This window comes from Phasianus colchicus, chromosome 19, assembly GCF_987193195.1.
Source record: "Phasianus colchicus chromosome 19, bPhaCol1.hap1.1, whole genome shotgun sequence".
Taxonomy (NCBI): Eukaryota; Metazoa; Chordata; class Aves; order Galliformes; family Phasianidae; genus Phasianus; species Phasianus colchicus.
Window position 1 is genome coordinate 5,599,528 of NC_143454.1, and position 27,636 is coordinate 5,627,163.

Here is a 27,636-nt window from a genome sequence, read left to right on the forward strand (position 1 = left end):
AACAAAACGTGTAGTTATAAAAATGTGGAAGTGAAATGTTTTGACGGCTGCAGGATCCTCCCGCCTGCCCCTTCCTCATCTGCCACTCCCTGCATGACAGGACCTGCATTCACAAACAGTTTGGGTCCCTGTAAAACCACAAATATGCTTTTTATCATATATGTGTGTATACATGTGCTCATAGGAATCCCTATGTTGCTCAGCAGCTCAGGCTGGCTCTGCCTCCAGCCCTGTGTGCAACCAAGTGCCCACTTCCCTGTCTCATTTCCCTTCTAAAGAAATGAAGCAGGTCACTGCCCAGGGCCGTTGTGGGGTCCTCATCCCTGGAGGTTTGTAAGAGGGACGTGGGTTGCTGATGGGACTCGGTAGGGCAGGATGATGGCTGGACATGGTGGTGATGGTGGACTTTCCAACCCAAATGGTCCTATGATTTTCTATCTCCCGTGCACTGAGCATCTCTCACCTGAAGAGAGGGTGATGGAGCTGAGCTTCACGCGGTACAGGTTGCTCCTGACCCGCCAGTGCTGCACCATGGGGTAACCCATCGCCTCGTCATACTTGATGTCTCCTGCAAAGGAACAGCTGGCGTTCAGCCCCCACGGCCAACTATGGGGGAATGCTCCTTGGCCACCAGGGCTGGCTCTTACCAGTGAGAAGCTGGAGGTCGGGCAGGGGCTCAGACAGCACTCCACGGCACTGCTCCTCCACGGGCAGCGGGATGACCAGCAGCCCATCAGCCAGCTGCGGGAAGTCCTTGATGAAGTTGTTCTCCCTGCGGAGAGAAAAAGACAACTGCAAAGCAAGGATGCAGGCTGTGGCCGGGCGGCACGGCCGAGGGACATCTCCAGGTGGGTTCCTGGGAGCAGCCCTAGCAAGGATGGGGTTCTCTCTCTGCCCCATCTGCAGACTGCAAGGTGATGCTTAATGAGCTCCCCAGGGCTGCAGCTCTCTGCTTACAGCAGAACTGCTGTCAGACTGGGGACCTGCCTGCTGCTTTTGGCCTGGATTCCCAAAGTGTGGTGTGGGAAGGATGGCAGACAGCATTGAGAGGAAAGCAGCCTGATTTGCTTCACGTGCAGCTTCGTGCTGGTCACCCAGCAGTGCCACAGGCACGGCTCTGCTCCAGGGAGAATGGGGACAAAAAAGTCAGTGTACAGGCAGATGCCAGAAGAAGCCAAAGAGCGCAGCTCAGGCTGCAAATTCACCATGTGTGGGATCTTTTCTAACCTTAGCAGGTGTAACATAGTATAATAGGCCCCTAATGAATTGTTTCTAGAACAACTATAGCAGAGAAATTATTTGAAATGGTGAGCAGACAGGGCTGTGAGACGAGCCCCTCTTGGCAAACCCTGCACTTGCGTAGGGAACGCAGGGGGGGAGATGTTCAATATTGATCTTAGAGACAGAATATAGGCCAGGAGGCTCTGCATCCTCCCGGAGCCGCAACAAAACGAGGAGGTTCCTGCAGAACCAGGTCAGCCCTCAGGCTGGCACTGCCTGCCCTCCCTCTGAGCTGATTTCCTCCCATCGGCTCCAGCTTTGGCCCCCACCAGCCCTATCTCCTCCCTCCTGCACCCATCCACACTCAAGAGATGCTCTGACATCCTGCTTGGAGGGACATGTCCACCTCCACGGGTGCTGGTGTGGCGTGACACTGGTGCAGCACCTCCTGGGGCCTCCCCACTGCTCCAGGTTGGATGCAGCCAGAACAGCGCATAGGGATGTAGGAGGAGAGCAGGGGATGCATCTCCCCACCCCACATCTCAAAGCTTCCAGCACCTGATGGAATCTCAGGAGCTTCACTACAGTCACTGCCAGGGAAAAAGTGTTTTATTTGTCTGCAGGGAAAAACCTCTTGCTCACACGTGCGCTCACAAATCTCCCATTGATCGCACATGGGATTCCCAGTGGTGGAGCAGTGATTTGCTGTTTAAAGCCCTGAGCAAAGCAAATGGGGAACTGCAATCCCAGTGCTTTCTCTACACCTGGGAGAGAAGAGATGCTACATGTGGGACACAGCTCAGCCTGCAGTGTGACAGCGTGTCAACCACAAGTAACAGCAAAAGACAGGCAGCAGAGGTGTGCCCAGCCCTGTGTGCCGCCTCCAGCATGCACAGGGAGGAGGGGACACCGGGGACACTGTCCCAGAGAGGGCAGGGGCTGTGCTGAGGCAGCAGGAGCAGTGCAAGCAGTGCGAGGCCCATCTGTATGCACAGCTGCTGGCCACCGCTGATACCTCTGCAAAAAGGTATTTACCAAAAAGCCGTGCTCTGCAGTGCTGCTTGCTGTAATGCCATTTGCTTTAACTGCTCTGCAGTCGAAAGGTTGGGGAAAAACAAGGGCCAAGTGCAAGTGGGTCCTGCGCATACAGACGTGGGTGTGCACATGCTCGCAGCAGTGTTCAAAGCCCAAATTTCAGCAGTGCAGTGGCATTTTTCTGCATCTCCTCCCTCCCTGACCCAAAGCTGCTTCTCTCCCGGGGTGCATCTCAGCACCACTGCACACATCCTGCTGTGTGCCACCGCTGTGACCACGCTGGGTGATGCAGGCACCGCAGAGCCACCGTGCTGCCACCTCACCCACCGTGCTGGGAAGGGCTGAGGGGGCAACACCAAAAGCACTCTTTGGCCACAGCAAGCTGGGCAGTGTGCTGAGGGCCAGCAGCCGGCAGGGGGCTGCAGCTCCTCTTCCTCTCTTCTTTATTAATAACCCTGCGGTTACCGTCACCCTCCATGCACAAACCAACAGTTTCTGCACCCACTGGAAGCACCGAGCAGAACCACGATGCTCTGGGCTCTGACAGAACCACAGGGGAGGGCTGGAGGTACAGTGGGAGGCATGCAGCAGCCCCATGCTCGTGCCCTCTGGGCCTGCAGATGCCCACCAAGCCCTGTGTATTCCAGTGGGATCAGGGGAAGAAGCAGCACACCGATCTGCTCCCAGGTCCCTGCAGCATCCTCCTGCCTCTCGTCCTGCCTCCTGCACCTCACACCACTACTGCTCAGAAATGCACACTGACCCAACGCATCAGCTCACAGCACTTCTGCAAGGGAGATGCACTGGGGCAACTGACAGATCCTGGGTCATTGCAGAGAGAAATGTTTCTCCCTCGCTGCCCCAATTCCCCAGGCTTGCAGCCCAGCGCGCTTCCCTGCTGCATCTGTGTCCTCCTGCCCTTCTGAAACTGCATACATGCACTTTTGGGAATTCTGGGGGGTACCTGAGCTTAAACAACATGCCATAAATCTGTGATACAGTGCAGTGTAGAGCCACAGCCCTACAGCACCGTATCACACAGCCAACGGGAAGCCAACAGAGGGACCAAGGGCATCCCACGGGGTCCCACAGATCTGCAGTGTCTCTGGGGGCTGCCAGGGCTCTCTGCCTGTCTTGGATGTGGCCACGGCCCCCAGGTCCCACAGCAGCCACATGCTGAGGAGCTGACAGAGGATGCACACAGCGCATCGTGGCGGATGGGCAAATAAATTCAGGAAGGGGCAAAAAAAAAAAAAAAAAAAAAAGTTATAAATTAAAATGACCCTGCGAGTGATTAGCTGATGCCCTGAAGCGTGAGATTTAATTACCCTTATCTAAGCCAGCACAGCTACAAATGTTAATCACATTATCATCCAGGGTGGCTATGTTCAGCACAGCGGCGGTGCGAGGACTGTGCTTTTTGCACAGCTCTGCGATGGAAGCTGGGGAGGACGCCTCCCCCTGCAATGAGAATTTGTTCATCTTGCTTCCTACTGGCCTGCAATGGCACAGGGAGGGTGCAGTGGATCTGAGGCTGCTCGATGCCAGTTTTTGAGCCAACGTCCCTTCAGAGAAGAGTTCTGCTGGAGCAGCTGTGAGTTCACCAGAACCCAGTTTGATCCAGGGATGGTTGGAAAGGGCTCCTTGCAATTGCACAAAGTATGATCTATGGAGTTGCTACGAGACAGACATGAGGGTGCCGTGTTTCCACAGCCACTCTGGGGAAGGTAAGCACGCCGTAAATCTCCCCACATTTCTCCCTGACCTCAGGCACCAGTAATTTATAAACCATGCACAGTGCTGTCCTTACTCCAAACGCAGCTCATTATGCCAGCGAGCCCCCACTCCCATTAATGAGATGGGACACAGTAGAGACCAAGGAGACTTTGCCAGGCCTGGAGGTTTCCCTTAGCTCCCAAACTTGGCTGGCGGGGCTGGGGGAGTGCAGACAACTGTCCTCACACTGCCATCCCTCCTGGCCGCACAGCGTGCACAATAACCACCCAGCACCACACACCAGCTGCTTCGCCTCTCAGCATGGGGAGAATTAGCATTTAAATTGAGGTGCTGCAAGGAGGTAAATCATGAAGCACTGGGAATGCAGCATGCTCGTGGATGCCGGTGGCACATGTGGTGCTCCTCGTCCTCGGGCACAGTGCTGTGCTCAGCACCACGCTCTCCTCTCGGAGCCACAGAACCATCCTCTGGGAGACTGGGACCAGCAAGGACTGTGGGCAGGCACGTGGGCACCTAGACATAGCAAGCAGCAAATGATGTCCAGATGTGGGGCTTGCAGAAGACAAGAACATTGACGTCACTTCACGGTAAGCCAAGCCCTGTGGGTGCATTAGTGCTGCTGTTGGACCATGACATGGATTCTCCACACTGCCCATGCCAAGCAGCATCACATCTCTCCTGCACTGCAGCCACCTGAACCCCATCCTCCTCCTGGTGGCCCCAAACTGTCTGAACACCCAACTGTCCCCTCCTCAGGCCTAGTGACCCCACGATGGGTGACACCACAAACCAGCAGCAGCGCCCACCACCATCCCACTGCCAGGCAGCATGGAGAAGCAGCACACAGCACAGCTCCCTGCTGCCCACCACTTCCAAAACTGCAAATCCCCCGTGCACAACTCGCAGACCCCACCACCCACATCCTCACACCCAGCACCACCTGTTTGTCACCTCCTATTAAACCCCCCCCCCCCTCCACCCACTCTCCCCCTTGCTCCCCATTACACAGCTATTTATTTATTCACATAACGCATCTCCTGGGGGTGAGCTCTCGCAGCAGGCTGTGGATCTTTCTCCCCCTGGAGCTCCTGTTGGAAACGTGCTGAAACGGCGCGGAGTGGAAACAAATTCGGAAAGTTGCGGTTCCCACAGCAACGCGTTGTGCCTATAGAGCAGGCAGAGCGAAGGTCTACAAAGCTGGATTTATGCCTTAATGATGGAACCGGGGCTGCAAGAATGTTTCCATGCAAAAGCTCTATTTTTCACAACTTTGCAAATATACAGATGATTCCCATCGGGTTTGAAGTTTCCAGTGCTTAACCTTCGCTTGAAGGTGATTTCCTGCAAGAGGTTTCAAGTGGGGAAAAAGAAAAAAAAAAAAAGTGTTTGAGTGAGAAGGCAGTGAGGAAAAGTGGATACATCCACTTTGGAGAAAAGCAGCAGGGTGCCTGTCCTGCTGCACAGCAGCCCGGTGGCAGGGCCTGGAGGTCCCATTGGTGCCACGCTCATTGCTACCCTCACTCGATGGGAAGGTCCTGGGGATGTCCAACAGCTGCTGTGGCTGATGAAGAAGGAGCCCGCTGGCAGAGGGCTGATGGGAGGATGTTCTGCTCCATGGATCTGCTGCTCCAGGTGTTCTCCACGGGATCAGCGGTGGCTCACAGCCGCAGGGCTGACCTTGCTGGCTCCATAGCTCAGCCAGTTGTGGCTAACTGAGTTGGGTGGGAAGATGTCATGCAGTCAGACGGACAGACAGCCATCCTGCAGCAGCACGGGGAGGCAGTGTGCCATCAGCTGGGGTTTGCATGCCTCGCAGCTCCCCTCCCGCCGTTTGGTTTGGGCGCTGTTTGCAATCATCTCCTGAGTGTTGCTCAAGCAGCTCCAAGCCTGCTGCTTTCATTAGGCTTATTTGTAACGAGGCAACAAATAACAGAACTCCCACTGACTTCACAGGAGCCAGGACTGCACGCTGGGACTTCCCAAGGAGCTGGCACAAGGCAGGTGCCCAATGCACATGCAGTGCCTGCAGGATTGGGGTCAGAGCCCCCGAAAGGCACAGCCCCACACTGCTGCAGCCTGCCAGGAACCACACGCACTGCCTTCCAAAAAGCCTTTGCCTTTCCAATGTGAATGCAGCCCCAGCTCTCTGCCCAGTGCACACATCCATTTCTATAACAATTGATCTTAAGCATTTTTTTCTCCTAAGCTTCATCATTAACCTTTAAGATGGAGATAAGGCGTAAGTGTTTGGAAAGGAATCAGAAGGGCCCCTGGATGTGAGCCAGGAGCGGTGCTGAGCCCGGGCTGCACATCCTATCTCTTCAGCTCTTCTTTTGCCCTAGGGTGACTCGGACTGCTCTTGACTACCACCGCGGTATTACAAACCCTAATGAGGTTTGGAAAATAAGAAACCCACTGCAGCGTGGGAGAAACTAATAGAAATTGTTTCGTCTTCTCTCTATTAGTCATTAGAAGCAGAGGAAAAACAGCCACAGGCAGCGGCAGGGCTGTAATATCACCATGCTCTGCATATGTTGGCACTCTGACAACGGCATTTCAGTGCCGTTCAGTCGCCCGTGTTCCCTCCATGCAACGCCTGCTGTGTGCCAGCACAGATCCATGTGTGGGGCAAGGCCGGGTGCCCACAGGAGCCCCATCCCTGTGGGGCAGCCCTGAGTGCAGGATGTGACCCCTAAGCAGTTTCTCCCTGGCTCCACCAGGCAGCTGAGGCCATACGGTTAATGAGCTGAGATTTGCCACTGCGTCTGCAAAGTTGCATCGCTGGATGCAAAGTTAATTACTGAAGCCATGAATCAACGTGCTTCTTGGGTCAGGTTTTGTGCCTCATCTTCCCAGAGCAGTGCACGAGGACACAGCACAGCCCTGCACCAGGCTCTGGGAGCATCTCTTCCCTTCTCCTAGCTCCTCCGTGTGCCATCACACCTAATGACAAATGGCAGTGCTGTCACACCTGCCAGCTGCTTGCTGCTGCCCTCCGGTAATGCTGCAGCACCGGGGTGCATGCACAGAGCTGTGCTTTGTGCTGCTCTGCATGCAACGGGTGCCTCCACAGCTCCTCCAATCCACACAGGGACAATGAGATGGCACAAATACCCCAAGCTCCTGTCTCAAGGAAATGGTTATAGAGCTCAGCAGCCCACGGGAGGCTCCATGCACACACATAAGCATCGCTGGAGGCTGGGGATGAGGAGCTGGGTCCACTGTGCTGCTGGCAGAAAGCAGGCATGGCTCAGCTTGGCTCAACTCAGCTGTCCCCGTGCTGTCGTGTGCATTGCTTGCAGCCAGGAGACACAGTGGGCTGATGTAGTCCCTGGATGGGAAAGCTCCAGTGATGTGCTGGCACTGATGAAGAGTAGAGGTGCAGCTGCAGCAGTGTCTATGGTGCAAGCAGGAGCCTGCTCTGGGATGTACCTCATTCACGGCTGCCAAGGAGCTGCACACAGTGTGCTGGGAGCCTCAGCTATCACAGCTCAAAGCTGTGCGGCTGCCCCACACCCAGGAGCAGCTGTGTCCTGTGTCAGAGCAGGGAAGAGAGGAGTGATTCCTCTCTGCACTGCTGTAAGGCTATAAGGCCAGCAAGGACCCCCTGGGACGCACTGCACTCTATGAATCTGAGCTGTTATTATTGTAAAACCAATCTCCACCCCATCTCTTAAGAAAGCAGATTAAGTATGCAATAACACCAGCTATAATTAGCATCATAAAAGTCAGCAATGGGAAAGCCAACAGGTCAGCGAGGCCACCTCCAGGGCTGCTCCTCACCAACCTGTGTGAGGGGTGCTGCAGCAGCTCAGGATGGCAGTGCCAGCACCAGGAGGGTGCCCTGGGGTCTCTTCCCTCCTGTATGGGTTTGTGCCCCTTCTCTCCCATTCTGACCCTTTCCTCATCCACAGCTCCGCACTGAGTACCCTCCCAGCACACAGCCTTCTTCCAGCCCCTCTCCTGGAGCTGCCCTGGCCATGCTCCCCGTGGGCAGGGGCAGCAGGAGGGCTCCTGTCCAATTAGTGCTGCTGGTGGGTGACAGGCTCTGCTCTGCGCTGCATGAGTAGCTGTGAAAATGCAAATCCGAGCTTCCTTCGCCGCAGCAGCTAACAAGATAATGAATATTTTCATCGGCTGCAGATAATACAAACATCTGCACAGACACAGACGTGCTGCAGGGCCGAGGGGAGCGGGATGGCAGCAGCTCCATGGCACCCCTTGGGACCAGCAGCTCTGATGGCAGCCAGGCATGAGCTGCAGCACGGGCTCCACCAGCAATGGCCAAACAGCAAACAGACACTGTGCTGGGTTAAGCTGCTACTGGTACAGAGTGGAACAAAGCAGAGCAGCTCAGGGACATGCCCAGAGAGGCAATGCGACAGCAGGAGCTGCGTCAGCCGTGCCCACGCTCCCCAAAGTTGATCCACCCCACTACTCAAGCCCCATTCCCACCAGGTGCAGAATGAGTCTGAAAGCCAGCAGTACACAAGCCACACCTATTGCTGACATCTCAATCAGTATTGTTTAAAAACAATTTACTCCCTCCTGCCCAGCCCCCTGCGTTGTCCATAGGGTATCATTTGCACGAGGCTCGCTTTTGTTTTGCTACAATAATAAAAAAAATGCTAACAACCCCGTGTGAAAGCATGTGGCTGCAGACTGCTGGAAACACCAGCTCCGAGCAGCACAATCTGTTCTTCTGCTCTGTGGGATGCAAACTTTGAAATGGAGTGGGGCTGATGCACGCAGGATGCAATAGTAAGCTAACTGATGGGGTGCTGTGCTAATTGCATTAGTCATTTATATCTTGAACTTGACTAAATCTCAGTGCTTATCCTTTTGAGTGCAGACGCACTCAAAATACGTAAGATGTGTCTATGTGCAACCATTGCAAGCTCTGAAAAGGGATTGATGGGCACAAGAAAGCAGCTGGGATTTGGCCAGTAGGGTGAGGGATGGAAAATAAAAGAGCCCGACAGGGGTAGCAATGCCACCACATGTGGCAGCGCACAGTGACAGGCGGGGATGCTTCTGAAGTGGGTGCCAGGCACAGAATCACAGAGCCAGTAAGGATGGAAAGGACCTCTCAGATCCCCAAATCCAACCCCATCCCATCCCTCCATGCCCACATGCCACATCTCCATGGTTCTGCAATACCCCCAGGGACAGTGACCTCACCGCTCCCTGTCCCAATCCTGATCACTGCACCCTGGGAGCAGGCAGTGGGGCACAGAGCAGAGCACTGCATCCCACCTCAGCCCCGCAAAGCTGCCGAAGCCCTACAGCCCTGCTGCCCTCCCCGGTTGGCACGGCGTGGTTCAGCTCCATAGGAGCGAGACCTGAGGCATTAACCTGCCTTGGAGAGGCATCGTTGCTTCCAACCAGCATGTCTCAGGCTTCAGAGTGTGAACAGGTAATGGAATTGCAGCAACAAATAATAAAAAGAGGAATGAAATGGGAGGCAGCCACTGGAAAAGAGATCTATCCGTTATCCCGGCCTGAAGGGTAATGGGTAAACACGGCGCTCAGGCACTGCCTGGCACACAGCTTGCCAGCACGGGAATAATAAACAGCACAATTATAACTGCTGCACTCCGAGGTTTCGAAGAGGAGAAAAAGAAATCAATAGCGTTAATTTAACTAGTTATACACTTAATGTCTGTGGTGCTGCAGGGCAGCAGGATGGCCTCGCTGGGGCTGTTAGATGCTCCCAAAGGGCCGTGCCAGCACAGTCCCTGCATGGCCACGGTGCTGTGTGTGCCTACCTGGTCTCACAGCACCCATGGGTGGGCACTGGGCGAGCCCTGGGTGGGGGGTGTCTCCAAACGCAGCTCCTGATGCGGCTGCCAGCACGCCCTGCTGGTTTATTAAAGGCTGAGAAGTGGAGAAGGGAAGGAGCGACGGATTTAAAATTAACTTGCCAAACTCCCATCAATATTACGACAATTCTCTGCATCGGTTCAGTGACCCGGCGTGCTGCCTGGCAGCAGCAGTGAGGCTCTGCAGCAGCAGCAGACTGGCAGCACACACACATGGGCACCCATCCCTCCGCAGCCCCCAGCCAGCCCCTCGTGTCCCTGCCACCTTGGGGCACATTGCGGTTCTCTGTCCCTTCTCCAGAGTAGTGAGGAAGTACAGCTCTGTTTTCCATGCAGGGTTCCTGTAGGCTACAAGATTGGGTTTGCAGAGGGAATGGAGCTGCAGGAAGCTGCGTGGCATGGCACAGCTTGGCCCAGCAGCTCTGCATCCCCCACAGCCACCCTCCCTGGCTATGAAAATGTGAAAGCACTCAGTGTTCAGGATTTTGTTTTGCAGCAAGGGAGCATCACCACCAATCCTTTCCCCACTGCAGCCACCAAATGTGTACCCTCCTCCTCCCTGGAGCCGTTTCAGTCATTTTTCTGCCCCATCATCTAGGAACTTCAATGCATCAAAGCTTAGGGGGGCTCAGTGGGGGACCCCCATGGCACGACAGATGGACAGGAGCTGCTCCTTGCTTTGCAGGGTGATGCTCTGGGGCAAGAGCCAGAAAGGCAGGGAGCAGGGCGAGGTGTGTGGGCTCCAGCATCCCATTTGCCATGCAGCAGTAAGCTGGCAAGCAAAGCTTGCTCTGCGGGTAGTAATTTGGGTTTTCTACATATTAATGGCATAAAAGCAACAGTCTGAAACTGCAAACATCTCTTAAACAAAAATGTCTATTCCCCTGTGGCAAAGAGATGGCACAAAGCAGATAAGGAAGTAACAAACAATCCATTTGGAAAATCGTTCCCCCGATGATTTGGGCACCGTGTGGAGTTCAGGCTCTGCCCCGTTGGGAGGCAAAGGGGGGAAAATCGCTCTAATCTCATCTTTAGTGAGTTGGAGCCAGTGCTGAGCTCCCGGATAAACCCAGAGGTGTGACTGGAATAGATCAGCTCTGATCCCGTGTAGTTATGAACACCGCACAGCACTTGGCCAAAGAGAAGAAAATGCTTAAAATAGAAAAGGGTGCCCAGAAAATAGAAATGCCTGCAATAAAACAGCAACAGCAGCAGCGTTGTGGAGAACTCCTCCAAGCAGAAACCTCTACTCTTGCTTCTCCAACAAGTCTGCTGAGCAACTCAACCACCACAGACAAAATAACAGCCAGCGGCGCTCCCCCAGCTTGGGATCTGAAACACAGTGATCTGTACAGTCCCACCCAACCCAAGCCATTCTGTGCTTCTATGATCTCTGCAGGCTGTTGGCTGGCCAAGGGGCCACCCAGCCCTGATGGGATGGAAGTGCTGCTGTAACTCAAGAGGCACTGCTCAGGACGCTCTGCAAGAGGCACTGCTGCCTCCAGCACAAAGGTTCCCTCCCAGCACCACGCTGACACGCCGGGCGGATCCAGAATATCCTATTTATTAAAGACACTGAAGATGGAGCAACATGGGAAGCAGACACCATTCAGAGGACTGTCACATCTGCATAGCTAAAGGATCCTGGCGGTTATAAATCCCTCTAAAATACTCAGCCCCTTGTTCTGATAGCAGGTTCTTGCTCCTACTTTGCAGAAACAGGCTTTTAATCCCTGGTATTAGGCAGCTTCCTGCTATGTTTCAAATGCACCAAATTAAGGGCTTCTCTAACAGCTGGTGTCTTAATGCTCAGAGAGGTTCTTGAATATCTATGAAAATCAGAGGCAAATTACATCTTTTAGTTAATAATTTCTTCTCCATTAACCTCCTTCTCTTCCCTTGTTAGGAGATGATGTAATGGTGCTCCTACCGCAGAGCCCTCCGGCACGTCAGGCTGTGGAGGGATGCAGACGTGCAGGGAGGTGAGCCCTTCTCATTGCCCCCAGAGTGCTGGGAGCCCTTTGGAAGCAAGACTTGTGGCCTGAGAAACAGGGATGAGTCTCCAAGAGCTCTTTCTGACCAGGAAACCTGTATGCTAGAGCCGCAGGGCTGGGGTTGGGGTACCCCATCTAAGCTGGGCAGCTCCCTGATTTGGGAAGCTTACGGACCCCTCACACCCGCTCAACCTTTGAGCTCATGAAACATTTCAGCTCCGCAGATCTTTGCTCTGAAGGACCCATAGACCTGCAGCACGAGAGAGGGAGAGAAAGGAGAGAGGAGCCTGCAGGGAAAATTGCCTTCGCGTGCTGTCAATTCTCACTTCCAGCAAAGGCTGCAGCTCTGTTGGCTCCCAGCACTCTGCTGGCTGCCGCTTTCTGCACGCCTCGCTGCTGGTGGAGCCTGTAATTCATCTGCCATCCCTGGAGCAAAAGGGCAGAGTTCAGTGTGAATTCGTAGCTAGGAAGACTTTCACACTCAGCAGGGAAAGAAGTACCCAGCAAAGCAGCAAGGCCAGAAGCAGTAAGCACCCACAACTCAGCTGAAATCACAGGCAGCAACGAGGTCTCAGTGCCTGAATAAGGACAAAAACCTCGGTGTGCTGCAGATGCTGCACAAGAGTGGGGTCTGGGCAGAATATGGGCTGAGCACACCCAGCTGAGTGCCTGACAGTGCTCAGCACAAGTGCTATGAAATTCATAGGTCCACTTAGGTTTGCACCCACTCCAAACGTGGCTACTTTCAGTAGAATTGAAAAAAAACACACAGCAGCCTTTCTCTGCAATCCCGACATCCAGGATCACAGAGTCATAAAGGTTCAAAAAAACCTCTGAGATCCCCAAGTCCAACCCCAACCCACCCCATCATGGCACTGACCGTGTCCTTCAGTGCCACATCTCCATCCCAGGGACAGTGAAAGATGCTGCCTGAGGACACCCCGTGATACATGACACTCATCTCACTTCACCTTGTCAGTGTTGTTTCTTGTTGCCAGAAGCTGCCACAGCTTCTCCCAGAATTTACTCCCATAAGGCTGAAAACACGCAAAAGGCAATTCTTTTTCACAGCACGTGTGATTACATGGCAGAACTCACTGCAAGATGTGGTGGAGATGGAATATATCAACGGGACAACAAGGCAGAGAAAAGTCCATCCAAGCATTTGGCCAAAGGGACATCCACCAGCACAGGGAAACCCTATGCAGGAAGGATGAACAAACAGGAAAACCATGCAAGCCTGCTGCCCTCGCGCTCTCTTCCCCAAATATCTGCTGGCCAATGTGTCAGAGCTGCTGCCTCTGCACCACCAGACCGTGGTCCCATCTGCCCACCTTGATGTTCCTCTGGATGAGAAGCAGAGTGGGGCCGTACCTGAAAGTCATCTGGAACACCTGGCCCTGGTTGACGTGTTGACTCCTGTTGTTGTAGCCGTGCAGCATCTCCCCAAAGAGTGTGTCGTTGAACTTGGCATCCGACTTCAGGCACTTGGGGCCCTCGCAGATGTCGGACAGCATGAGGCAGGACTTGCCATCAGGGGCCAGCTTGTACTCTTCCACACACCTGCAAGACCACGAGCTGTATCAGAAGGACCCTGACCTCATCCAGAGCCCAACCCTGGACCCCTGACCCTGACCTGGATCTCAACCTCAGCCCCTGGGAATCACTCCATGCTGCCGAGCAGAACTGAGCACACCACTCCTTCCCACAGCCCCCAGCGCCCCCCAGTGCACCGATGCTTTGCCAAGAGCAAAGCCAAATCTGGAGCTGCTTCCCCTTTTTCCTCACCATCAGTGCCCTCCTGTAAGGACGCAGCTCTAGCATGGCTGCTCCCTTGTTCCTTGCTCCTGCTATCAAGCACTGTGTGGGTAAGGCAGGCACTCACCTCCCAGGCACAGCGAGGGAAACTGAGGGGCAGCAGAGATGTGATTCAACTACAGACACCTTGCCTTAAGCAGGGATTGTGCAAAACCAAGGGAAAAGGTCTCTGTCCTTGGGGACAGATGTCTGAAGTGCCAGCTCTGCCCCAGTGCTCACTGTGGGCTCAGACAGAGGCCCTGTCCTGCTCTCAGGCTCCCTGACCCTGCAGAGGTGGTGCCCATATGGCTTTCCAGCCCCCTCTCAGGCATGATGGAGGCTTTCTGTTGATGACTCAGCTGCTGCGTGATGCTAAACAATAACAATAAAAGAGAGAAAAATAAAAGGGGAAAAAAATCCCAGCCAAACAGCAGCTTTCTGACATGGCCAGCTCCTCCTCGGGGAGCTGTGCTGCACCCACAGGTCACCATCACCTTCCCATTCCTCTCTGTGCTTCTGTCCCACTCTCCCATGGGAAACTCCTTTCCATGAGACCCTTTTCCCCCTCCTTCACCCCAGTCCCTCCCATGAAGCCAGGGAGGAGGCCGCTGCCAGGTGTTGGCACAGGAATGGATGCACAGCCCCAAGTGGGGTGAGATGTTGTGGCTGATGGATGGCGGCTGCCGGGGCCGTGCAGAGGGAAGGCTGCTAAGCACCACGCTGCCTTCAGAGCATCCTGCAGCAGGGGAGATTTTCCTGAGAGCAAACGCTACATTGCGTAGGATTATAGGATCGCGGCCAAAATCAGGGATGAAGCTCTATTTTAAGACAGTCACAAGAGCAGGGGGGAAAAAAAAAGAAAGAAAGAAAACGAATCCTCCACCTTCCCCCCCCCCCACCCCCCCGCAACACACAATGTACGATTTCTGAGTACGTTTGCAGTGAGTCACAGATCCAACTGTACCGTCAGCAGAGCGGGGTGCATCTGCTCGCCCCGCTGCCATCGCCTGTGTTTGCTTTTCCCCGCAGGCAGAGCAGGTGCCCACTGGAAGTGAGCTCTGCAAGGAGCCCTCCTGCTGGGCATCCATCTCCTGAGAGCACCCGCGTGAGAAATGGGAGCGTGGTGGGGGGGGACTCACCCGCAGAACATGAAGATGGTGCTGGAGGAGGGGTCGTGGGGCAGGGGGAGGGTCTGCTGCAGGCAGAGCTGCTCGCAGCCGCCGTTGAAGCCATCTGAGCAGTCGATGCCTTTGGAGTAATCATAGCAGCCGGTGCCATCCTTCATGGGCCGGAGGTCCTCAGGGCACTGTGGGGAGAGGGGACACGGTGATGTTACCCCCAGGTTCCTGTGTTTGTGTGATGTGGCCATAACTGCTCTGCGATGGAGGAGAGGGGAGGACAGGACAGCAGCCCCAGTGACTCAGGAGGGCAGGAAGAGTGCTGGTTCACACAAGCAGGTACCTGGCTCTGGGTTTTAATTTCAGCTCCCCAGCTGGCTTTCCTTGTCCCAGAAGATAAAAGCCAGCAGGCAGCAAATGCTATCAATAAATTGTCACCCAGATTAAAGCACTCTTCTGTTCCGCTCCCGTTATTTATCCCTTCTCACCAAACGTGCGGGCGCACAAACAACAACAAAAAGGCCAGTCCTTGAGAAAATACATAAATCTTGCCAAGGAACAGCTCGCAATTAAAAATGCATTATGGAATTTCTTGAAGATGAGTTAGACTGGAGCTTGTACAGGTAGTGATGAAGGCAGGTTATAAATGGCCTCTGTCAAGCAGAAGAAAGGTTATAAAACCACTATGCTTCGTGCTTAAAAAAGAAAATCAATTTTCCATGTGAGCAAAAGGCTGTACATATTAATAAAAGTTCAGGAGCCCCTGCACCCCGTGTTTGCCGTCATGGGAAGGGGCCAATGGTAGCAATCTGCTGGCACAGGGTGTGGGGGAAGTGCTTTGGGGAGAAGGAGGCAGCTCCTGTCCCCTCTGAACACCCGCATCGCTCCCGAAGAGCTGGGAGCAGGAAGCTGTCTGGCTGCATATACGGAATAAATATGAAGGAGGAGAGGATACTCAGAACAATCTGTGCTTTTTGCAGCTGAGCTGCCTGGGAAGCAAGATCGAGATAAGTGTGGTTGTGGCTCCGTGTACATCATACTTATCTACTGCAGTCTCCCCTGCATTTGCGGCCCCAGGGTACAACGAGAGCTGTGCAAACTGGCAGGGATGCATCTCCACCAGGACACGTGGTACCATGGCAGTGTTCCTGTTCCCAAGCCAGGTGTGTGACCCGGCACTTCCTGGGGTGCCTTCAGGGATGCTGGTGGGAGCTGCCAGGAGCTGAAGTCAGCAGGCTGAGCTCTGCACCCTGCCCAGCCCACAGGGCAAAGTGATGGCTCTTTCCCTGGGACTGGGTTAGTGGGTCACACAGGGCCCTCCCCACCTCACCCTGCTCTGCTCAAGGAGACCCCTTGGGATATCCCTGTTTGGCTTTTAATCACTAGCAATCATGCTTGGCTACTGTTTGTAACTCTGCATCCTAATATGCATTAATTATGGCATGCTAATAGCTCAGCATGAAATGTGCAAACGAAAGCATCCCTGCATCCGTCCCCATCCTGGCCATCCAGCAACTGCTAACGTGGCTCCCTGGGGACAGAAAGCTGCGCTCCTCTTTGGGGACAAGGAAATGGGGGCAGCAAGCAAACCGAGCAGGCACAATGCAGGGGGTGAGAACCAGCCCCAGGGCTGGGAGTTTTCCCCTGCAGGATATCAGCAGCTCCAGGAGAAAACAGTGGATGGAGAGCAGCTGGCACAAGGAAACTTCCTGCAGCTCTGCCTGTCCACCAAGCAAAGGATTTGCAGTCAGGATACTCAGCTGCGAGAACAGAGAACTCCGGAGCCCATTTGGGTGCCTCTCTGCTCTTGCCCACAGGCTGAGAGAGTCAAAACTACCCAGAAAAACACTATGTGCACCAACCTGGCCTCCCTGTGCTCCTTACAAAAACAGCACTTGCTCTGTGTGTTCTGGGCTTTTATAAAGGACCATATCTATTATTGCTGACATTGATTTGTCTGGCTTGGGCAGCAGAGAACCAATAATTACTGAGAGTTTTAATCAATCCCACATCAATTCAGCTGCAGTTCAATTTGTGATCTGCCTTGGCAGTGACACAGGATGGGGGGCTGTGTCTGAAAATGATTAGAAAATCAATAAGTAACTCAGCCAATAATTCTGTCTGTGCGCTCGGAGATGACACGTCCCACCCCGTTCCATTGGGGAAGCCAGCATGGAAATTGAATTTTCTGTTGGATCCAGGCAGTCAAAGGGATCCCAGCACCCACCAGCTCCAGGGATTCCCTTGTTACATCAGCATGGCTCATGACACAGGTGCTGAGCACCCTGATCTAGCTGTGTCCCTGTTCATTGCAGGGAGTTGGACCAAATGGCTTTTTAAGTCCTCTTCCAACTCAAATGATTCTGTGATTATGATGGAACCAAGGGGTCTCATTCCAGCCTGTCAGCCCATGTTTCATGGGGATATGAGCAGCAGAAACCTTGCAGTGGTGCTTGGTGCTGGCTATAGAGAGGAAAGAGGAGGTGGGGAGAAACTCCAGCTTGCCATTCCTTTGGAAAGCCACAAAGACATCACTGTGTCAATGTAATTCCAGTGTCCTTCAGATCCACGTGGGTCACTGCAGGAATCATAGAGCCATTGAGATCAGAAAAGACCTTTGAGATACACATGCATGAATGCGCTGGTTTCTCTGTGATGATGGTTCACTCTCAAAATTGCTCCTGGGACTGGAAAGAAAGCCGAGCTTCTTGTTTCCTTGTGCATTCTCAAACAGATAACAAAGATCCTTCAGACAGAATGTGACAAAGCCACAAAGCCACAGCCCAGCTCCTGCCAGTGAATTTGGGAAGGCAGAGCCGAGGTCAGCTTGGTGTGTGCTCTGCTGATGGCATGGATGGACATCAGCCCATTGTCCTTGTTCGCACCAGGCAGAGCCTGAGGTCCTGCTCTTTGTCACTGCTGTCAGCAAAACAGACTCCAAGCATACACAGGTAGCACAGATGCTGAATAAGAACACGCTATTTTTACCTGGTTTTCAGAGCAGTGTGCTTTGTTCCCTCTGAAATGATGTCACCAGGGTGCCGTGGAGCGGCAGCGGGTGCAGAAATGTGTGTTTTTGGAGACCCCAACCTGCTGTACTGCTGGCCCAAACCAAAGGGGATCCCCCTGACCCACACCGTCACCCCATCAGGACATCACTGTGTGACAGAACACCACTGTGTGACACCACAGAGCCACCTCCTGCCAACCAGAGCCCCCATCCTCAGCCAAGCCAGGGCAGACACACTGCGAGGCAGCCTCTTCCAAGCATAAAGGCAGCCAGCATCCGCTGCAATCCGTACAAGACTGTTGCTTAGGAAAACATCTATCTGGATTGTTTGTGTTAGTGAGCAAAGGCCCTTTTCTTTCTCTTTTACAAAGATCATTAGCAGTGAGACAGGCGATGGGGTCACTGGAAACAAAACGTGTGTCTCATTACCGACGCGATTCCTCCCGAGAGGAGCCAGCTCTGCCCAGCACTGCCTGCTCACAGCTCCGCTCCTCTTCGCTGTTATTTAGAAAAAAGAATATTTAATAAAGTGTTTTGGTAGAGAGTAAAGCGTGCTTTTTATTATTCTGCTCTGTTTTCTCAATATTAGCAACCTTTTTGTCAGGCACTTCTCCCACACAGCCTCCTGCTTCTGCCTGACTTGGCACGAGCTGGGGACCCCGCACCCATGGCACAGAGGTGAGGACCCAGTCCTGCACCCAGGGGGGGGTGGGGTCACTGGGAGTTTAATTTGCAGTGCCAAACGCAACCACAACATGCTCAGATAGTCAGAGCACCAATGGAACAGATCCTCTATACTGGATGGACAGACAGCCAGGCAGTGCACCAAACCATTATCCTGAGGTCACAGCTTTCCCTCCTACCCCCCAGAGCAGCGTGGGGCTCCAGCACTGGGTGTGAAAGAGTCCAACAGCACTAATGAACTCACCTTCGTTAGACACATTCTTCCTCAGCACTGAAGAACCTCTCCAGTGGGAAACAAAACCATTAATCCAAGGTACTGCTGAGGCACCAGCAAGTGCCAGTGTTTTAATGAGCTCTGAACTATGCGCTGGCATGTATTTTATTTGCTTGTTGGAGCTCAGAAATGATACAAACACATTAAATTCCTTTGTGTCCATATATATATTTAGACAGCTTTGGCTTGCACTGCTTCTGCCTCTCTGAATCTGAAGGCCCTGTGGGGCTCTGTGTGCCCCTTTCTCTCCAGGGCCATCCTTCCATCCATCACCTCCTTGGGCAGCAATGTCCTCACCCCCCCAGAGCCCTGCTGCAGGGAACATCCTTCCCAAGGGGCAACATTACAACCGTTTGCTGAAATAACAGTCATTATCTTCCTACTCTTTTCTCCTTGCTTCGTTTTCCATCTCAAGATCGTCAGTCATTATTTTAGCTTCAGAAAATCAAACCCATCTGTTTTGCAGGTTCCAAAGCACGTGCAGTGGTAGCTCACATCCTCAGTGTGTCCCCAGGATGCCTTGCCAGCACATTTTGGAGCACACTATCAGCTCCTGCCCACTGGGGCACTTGCTGCCCATGACACAGGGGAGCCTGGCACCACCAGAACCCTTTGGGAGACCAGAAATTTAACTACAGATTCATCTGACCTCAGGAAACAGCCTAAGCACAAAGCTACACGCCAAAATCAAGGACAGAAGCCAAAGGCAAGGACCCAAACCAAAACCCAGGATCCAAACCAAAGCCCAGGATCCAAGACAAATCCAAGGACCCAAACCAAGTGTGATGTGACCAGAACACACAGCAACCCAGTCTGTTGTGTTGCAGAAGGAAGAGATGCCAACTGGTGACCTCTACAGAATGCCATTGCATTGATGGGATTTCATCATCTCAGTCACCTCCTTTCAGCACCAAGACCTCCAGCTCACCTCAGTGCCTCCATCTCAGAACCACCAGGGGTTTCTGCTCCCACCCATAATATGCATAAGTAGTAATCTTCTGCTTCAAGGAGCCAGCTAAACTTAAAGGGGATTAGAAGAGAATGGTTTCCTCCTCATCTCCCTCCCCTGCGTGTTGTGCATCTCCACATAATTAGCTAGGTGCCTCTTAAGGCAGGGACGGATGAGTTTTTATTTTTCAATGAACAATTGTCTGTCAGAAAATGCAGATTTGATGAAGCTTAAGTGCTTTATGGGATTCCATCAATTACATCTCAAAATTCACTGGGAAATTAGGAAAGCGTTTAATTTTGACAAGGTTGAAATGTTTTGGTTTCCACTGCTTTATTTTGTTTTTATTTCAGGTTGAACACTGGGATAATATAATGTATGACATAAAACTCCAGATGATAATGCTGGAATGAAACATTTCCCCCTCCTGCATAGGACAGAGATGTTTTGAACCAACACAGTCTGGAATTTGCAGCTGTGGGGCATTTCTGCACAGTTTTTTGGAGCTGGAACTCCCAACACCCAGAGTTCCCAAGGAACATCAGTTCTCAACCCTACTCACTTCATTTCCAAATGCTCCCATGCCCTCTTTGGGCTCAGGAAACCCCAGGATGACTTGGGCTGGCAACAGGAGACCAGAGAGGCCACTGGTCTTCTCTCACTTCTAATCCCACTTCTCTGTGAATTGGTTACCCTCTTAAATTAAACCATTTCTCTGCAGTGCTTTGCAGCGGCTGAGGAGCAGCCTTTCGTTTTGATGTGGAAGGGAGCAAAAGAGGAGGATAAGATCCAGACAGGCTGAGCTCAGGCTTATATGCCTGTGTGGACCATGCCAAATTCTCTTCTTTCTGTGTCTGAAAAGGCCAGGACAAGCACAGCACAGGTGTAACAGTGTGGGCCACAATGCAATTAAAAAACCATCTCCCCTCTGCACACTGTAGAGCCAAATGTTCTCCTAGCTGATGGGTTGACCCCATGACCATGAAGAAGAGTAGTTTATATTGTGCTTGTAGCCAAACTGCTTGTATTAGAAACACCTTTCTGGTAGCAGAACTTCAGCCTGAAATGATGCTTGATGAGGCATGGTGCAGGAACCATGCACATCAACATGGTCACCTTGCTGGGGTGGCAGAGATGAGTGATGGGAGCATTGGCATCTGTGAGCAAACCTCAGCCAAGTGACAGGTGGGGAAACCTGAGTTTTAGCCACATTGCAGGTGTCCCCTTCGTTCCCTCAGGTCCAATTCACAGCTTTTCAACTTAAATTATGAACGAGCAACATGCAAGGGGTCAAGCCCTTTCCCTCCTCCTGCATCCTTTCCCTCCTGGCTGAGCAGCTACCCACGTGCTGGAAGGAGGGCTCAGTGATACACATTTCTCTATCAGCAATAAATAACCTGTCTTGTTCCTCCCCTACGGTTCCTCCTGGTTTGCTGTGATCCTGGAAGCTTGCGCAGCTGCACTCAAGACCCACTGGGTCTAGAGATGCTCACTGGGGTTTTGGGAAGTGCTTGTGGCTTCCCCTGACTGACAGCAGCTCTGGGTACAGCAAGAAGTGGGATGTAAACAGACACAGAGTTTGGGGGTTGCTCTGCTATTTTGCAAGATAGGGCTCAGAGCCAAGGCACCAGTTAACAGTTCCAAACAAAGGTCATAGCAAGGTGGCATGGCAACCCATGCTTCTTATAATTAACCAAGCAATAAAAAGCCTCCGATAAGTAAAGAACTGCAGAAAAGCATTATGCACGAATGCCACCTACTGGGTACAAGGAAAAATAACAGAAAAAAAAAAACAAAACAAAACAAGAAAGGTGAAACGAGCCCTGTGGGAAGTGGGCTCAGAACCTTGGGTCCATGCACTGGGGCTTCAATAGAACAATGTGCTTGGGTCTCACTCAGAAACCCAAAGAGCCTCAACCAACTCTTGCAAGCAACTGCCCCGACAGTTACCCATGTCCTCTAAAGGCCAAGCAATTGGTAGTGGCAGGGAGCGTGCTGCTAAAAGCCCCAAGATAAATGCATTCTCCATCCTTGCAGAATTACTGGAAGCTGTGCTAAGGGCACAAAGGATCTGGTAACAGATGATGATTATAAATAAAAGGAGTAAGAAATCTTTGAGATTTGTGCTGTTCCCTGGTTGAGCTGTGAGGCTTCAGCTCTGCTGTGTATTAATTGCTTACAAGCCCACATGTATATTTTATGCTCGGTACCTGCCTGGAACATTTGTTGGATTTAGCCTTGATTGATGAACCACTGATTATATACTTCTGTGGTCCTCAGCAAATTAATAAACTGTTGACTGGTAAAGATTAACAACATGTCATGATTTGAGAAACAGTGTCCAGAGTAAAGCTGAAGAAAACCTAGTGCTAAAATTAGCAGGCGAGTGCTCCCTGAACTCTATAAAAAGGGGATAGTTTAATTAAATTACATCCCGATATTGCCCATAGCACTCACCAAATTGGCAAATTGAGTTCACGGCAGTTCAGCTTTAAAACTAACTGACATTCCTGCAAATGTACAGCAAATGAGCCCATCCAAACCAGCACCGGGAGAGATGCTGTCACCAAGTGACTGTGGCCAAGGGGACACGAGGGTGCAGCTGGGTTACCAACCCAGCTCCCATCACCTGTAACCTCATCTCGTACCATACACAGCCCACGGGGAGCCTGGATGGAGGAAACATTGCTTTATGCTTTATTTTCCCCCAAGAAATGGCCACGTTTCCTCGCAGTGCTGCAATTCCTGGGCTCCTGGGGAGCAGGATGGACCTTGAGGTGATTTCCCCTCCTTCCTGCTGGATGTGTTTTGTTCCCTTTAAAACCAGCCCCACTGAACCATTACAAAAGCCAGGGGGGCTATTTTCCCTGAGTGACGTGGTTTTCAATTTCTGCCTCTCCATGTGCCGCCGTGGTGAGCGCTGGGCCTGTAATTTATTGACAATTTCTATCTTAATATATCCTGACTTTTAAAAAGAGGCGTCTCTTCCCAGAGGCACAGGGCAATCAGAGCCCCGATTGTTTCTGACAGTGTCTGCGAGGCACATTAGTTTGCAGAGCAAAATGACGGTGGAAAAATAAAAAGGGGGAAAAAGAAAAAATAAAAAGATACGCCAGAAACCGAGCCCCTCCCTGATGAGGAGTAAGGGCGAGAACAAAAGAAAACAACGATGGGAAAAGAAAGCAGAAAAGGGAGAGGAATAGGAAGGAGGAGACAGCGGGCGCTGCGGGGCCGGGTGCTGCCGGTGACACATCAGGCTGTCGTGCTAAATGGCCTTAACAAGCAATTGGAGAAGGGGATAATGAAAATGCCGCCCCGGAGACGGCACCACTCCAGTCTGACCTTTCCAGGCTGCTGCCGTGTATAAACATCTTCAATAAATAAAGAGACACTTAACTCCTGCCTCGGCGGGGGGACGGGCTGAGCCTGCAGAACCAGGGCTGGGACAGCAGGTGATGTTCCTTCTGCTACAGGCATAACAGGCAGCCCCACACACACCTCCCCAGCAGGCACAAATTCCGCCTTATCCCTTCGGCTCTGCCAAACCCAATCCCCAAATCCCTGTCCCCAAAGTCCCTAAGGCAAACTTCCCACCTGGGATTCACTGCCAAGAGGAGATGGGGCAGCACACGTCCACCCTCTGGGCATTGCTGCAGACAGCAAGCAGTGCGTGCCCCCAGCCCAGCCCAGCTGTACGTACCACGCAGCCCGTTGAATCCACCTGGCGATCCGAAACGCACTTGAAGTTGCGGGTGCAGCCGCCGTTGTTGCGGGAGCAATCCCGGACCGGCCCGAAAGAGGAGAGCAAATCATTGATGGTTTCAAAGTAGGTGGACAGCATTGCTTCTTCCCTTGGAGAGAAAAGGCACCGTTAGAGGCAGCAGGAGGGGCAGGGAGCGGCAGCACGCAGCATGGCACTGCCATATATCATCCACAGAGGTGAAATCATGGCGTTGTGATGGAAACCCACCTAGAAGAAGTTTGTCAAGACAGTGAGGAGTTTATGCTCTTGCTGTGTATTTACATCCTTTACTGTGTAACTTTGACATCCTTGACCAAAACCAACCTGTTCTGCGTATGCAAAGCACCTACACCATTTTCATGCAAACAAGAGGCTTTATTAGCATCACAGGTGTGAATCCAACCCCATACTAACCAACAGTAAATCCACAACAGCGAAACTCCTGGCTGTGCTACTCCTGAGCCAAGCCTCCCAAGCCCCGTGCCTCACCCAGCGCATGGGGATGCCCCATAGGAATTAAAGCCACACAAACTCAGCTTAGTGTTTCCTGGGATGTGGCTGGGGACACCTGTGCCAGTGGGGCCAGGGACCCGGGCTCTGTCCCAGGGCTGTGGGCTGCAGCTCCATGCTGCACGCCCCAGGCACGGCTGTGCTCTTCCTTAAGCACGAAGCACAAACACCAACGAATTCAGTGACCGCTTAAAGACTTGAGGAGCTCCCAGCCCTGCCTCTCCACCCTGCGCACACAGCAGATTTTGTCTGTGACAAAGCACTCCAGCACTTCTTTCTGCTGGGTTCCGGCAAAGGGAATGCGGATGCTTATTGAGAGCTTTGAGCATCTCCAAGGTATTTTTCATCTTCAAAGCACGTTGTGTACGTTAACAGATTGCTGCAACGCACCGTGGGCTCCAGATCCGGTCCCCCTCTCACCAGCAGTGCAGACACACAGGAGACAAAGCATTTACCCAAGGTCACAGGACAAGGCAGCGATGGAGACAGACTTGACCTCCGCAGGGTATTTATGAGATCGTTATACACTGAAGGCTGCAAATAAACATTGACCCTCGTGGCCTTAAAGCACCCACGAGGCAGTGCTGGCAGCCACACAGCGCTCTGAGCTTCCCCTGCAGCATCCCCCAGCGGCACCTGAAACCCATGCAATGACTCAGTGCCCACCGCCCCTCTCTGGATTTGGGGTTTTAATGCAAAAACTTGGCAAGAAAACAGCAGAAGAAGAATATTCAGCAGTCCTGAGGATCAGCACCACGCTCCTGGTGGAGGAGGGACTTGCGCCGTCACACTCACGCACGCAGCCCCACCAACAAGCCTTCAAAAAACCATGAGTCAGGCATTGAAAAAAAAATGGTAATGAGATTGGCAGGAAAATGATGAGGTTTTAAAAATAAATCAGTCATCAGGAGGGCTCTTTTCTTACTTTGCCTTCTGCTTTCTGAGCCTTTAGGGTGTAACCAAGTTTCCTCCTGAAAACACGAAGGCTCGAAATTATCCAACGACAAACCCAACATAATGAAGCCCTACACTGTTTTCAGGTCAGATGTTCAGATTTCGTATTTCCTTGGATTCTAGAAGCTGGGACTCACCGCCTGTGCTGCCCATTTTCACCCCAATTAATGTTTCCCAATTAACTTTTCCCTCTCAATGATCACGTTTCCTATATTCCCCCTCTCTTGGCCCATCTCCTAGATTTTGCAGCATATTTGGAGCTCAATCTCCCTCTGTACTTTCTTGGTCATGTTTCAAATGTCTTTAGAGGCCCTTTTCTATTAGCACTCTGTTCCCACTAGAATTTGCAGCTCCTCCAAAGTGAGGCAGTGAGAAAGGCAGAATATATTAGATCAGGGTGCGCATATCGGCGGAGGAAAGAGGGAACAGAAAGGCCATATTATTCATTAACCAAAAGTGCTGCTTGTAAACATAGATAGATATTTTCTCTTTTAAATAAAAATACAACAACCGTGACAACTCTCCCTCCACCCACCTGGAAAGCTCAGCCCCATCTGGGGCCAGATGCTCAGCCCACATCGATGAGGTGCCAAACTGGAAGCCCAAACCAATGGCTGCTCGTGCCCTGGGGCAGTGGGGATCTGCTCTCTGACATGGGGCCTGGCACAGCAGATCCCATAGGTGAGCCTGAACGAGTCATTACACATCTTCACGTATTAGCTGCCCAAGGAGGCAGGAAAACACAGATGGAGGTGCATGTTGCAATGTCCCCATGCTCCTCTATCTCCCCCAGCCCTGTCTTTGGTGCTCCCGGGGTTCCCACCTGGATGCTACAGCTTCCTATGAGGGAAAACAGGGACCTTGCATCCCCTGAGCTGGAGGCCTGCTGGGAAGAGGACGGGGCTGCTCCCCACCAGCCTGAAGGGGACATCAAGTCCTCTAGAAAAGGGTGCTTAGGAGTGAGTGAGCCCATTCCTGATGCCAGCTTCTCCCCACAAGCACATTTCTGAGCCACGCGCATTCCTGCTCCAACTCCCCAGCCCTCCCAAACAACACACACCAGTCAAACACACTCTCCTCTCCATCACAACCCTCTGATCATACGCCATGCCTTGGTAAAACCTGCTCTTCTGACAACTTATTTCACAGTAAGTGGTCCACGTGATGCTCAGCAGCCCCGCTCTCCATCACCACACAGCTCCTGCACCCACCCCGTGCCACTTCCCATCACCTGCATATTGAATCACTCGGAAAAGCTTTTGTCTTCAATCCCGTCACAGCCCTCCGTCCTTCCCCTTTGTTCCAGGACCTCATTAATGAAGCAGATTCAGCGACAAATATTGCTGTGGGTTATTTATTCATGAAATATCAACACCATGCAATTCTCAAAGCCTCCAAAGTACTCAACTCTGAATAAGCTCCTGAGCATCACAGTGGCTCTTCTCTCCATCTCATTCTGGAAGGGGATTAGTGGGTGTTATTCAACTTAGCTGCCCCTTTTTAGTGCCTGCTAATGGTTAAAGGCTTCAGCATCTTACAGGGTTAACCATAGCTGAGAAAAACAAGGAAGAAAAGGATGGCAGTCGGAACTAAGCTTGTGCTCTGTTATCATCCAAGCTTTGCCCTTTTCCCTTTAATCTCTCATTCCTTCTGCCTTCCTCCCTGCGCATGGGACGTCTCACCTAAGGACAGATTTACCCAGACCAGAAGCTGAAGTTCCACCTGAGCCAGGGGACTTCATTCCCCCATGCAAAACTCTCTCAGGACCCCATGTGCTCTCAGACCCACTCCCACCCTTTCTGCTCCTTTCCTCTTTCCCCTCACATCTCCTTTCCCTCTGCTAAAGCAGCCATGCTGTTCCTCTGGGGGCTTCCCTGCTCTGGAGCTACAACTGCAGACCCCGAAGCCTCACCCACATCGCTTTGTTTCCCAGCTCTGCCCACAGCCCTGTGTTTTCTCTTCTTCCTGCTCAAGCTGAGGAACCAAGGCAACAAGCAATGCGAATTAAAGGTGCTTGCCACTGTCGGGTGGCCAACTTCAGATGCTTGCAGTTATTTTTAGTGCTTGTAGCACTTCAGACACTCACAGACCATTCCAGTCGAGCTGCATCATAGCACAGTCTCAGCTGTTTTTATACAGAGCCGCGCTGTTAAACACCCAAACTACAACAAATGTGCAATAAGTGATCACTTGCATCCCAAGCCAGCCCCACAGCAGGGACAGCCTCACAGTGGTAGAGCTGAGCTGCACTGGGAAGGCATGCATGGTGCTGGGAGGCCACAGGGCAGCCCCAAAAGCAGTGGCAGCTTTGACCTTATGGACTTGCGGTCAAGCAACGTGTAGATGTTGTACAGAGGGACGTGGGCTTGTGGGAAATACTGGTGATACGGTTGGACTGGATGGTCTTGGAGGTCTTTTCCAACCTTGGTGGTTCTATGATTCTCTGACTTTGCAGTTTTGAACTTCAAGTGCTGCATTTCCTAACGTGGCGCACGACGTGTGGCTATGGAGCAGATTTATTATTTTATGTAAAGAGATGCGTTTCTCCAATCAGCCCGGCGTACCCACGGGCATTTTTCAGTCGTTCTAACAGTGGTGGGAGGCTTGAAGACAAGCTGTCATCCAGGCTAGGTCCTAAACTGGGAGAACTCCTCCGTACTTGGGTGACACCAGAGACAGCTCTCAGCGGAGCTACCTGTCACACACTGCCGAGGAGCTGCTTACTATCAGTTTTCCTGATAGCACATTTCTCGTGGTAAGGCTATAATAAACACTTGCAAAAAAAAAAA

The 27,636-nt window shown here is 52.3% G+C and overlaps 1 protein-coding gene across 7 annotated transcripts in view; it reads right to left on the minus strand.

Moving 5' to 3' along the window:
• ASTN2 (astrotactin 2) overlaps positions 1–27,636 on the minus strand; it is a 262,038-nt gene that overhangs the window by 104,407 nt on the left and 129,995 nt on the right. For 5 of the 7 annotated variants that reach the window (XM_090121266.1, XM_090121268.1, XM_090121267.1 and 2 more), the window contains 5 exons: positions 23,342–23,492; positions 14,746–14,912; positions 13,184–13,372; positions 648–772; positions 464–568 (listed from right to left, as the gene is read on the minus strand). In XM_090121266.1, coding sequence (XP_089977392.1) covers positions 464–568; positions 648–772; positions 13,184–13,372; positions 14,746–14,912; positions 23,342–23,492 — 737 coding nt within the window. The other 2 variants (XM_031601586.2, XM_031601585.2) reach the window with 2 other exon arrangements.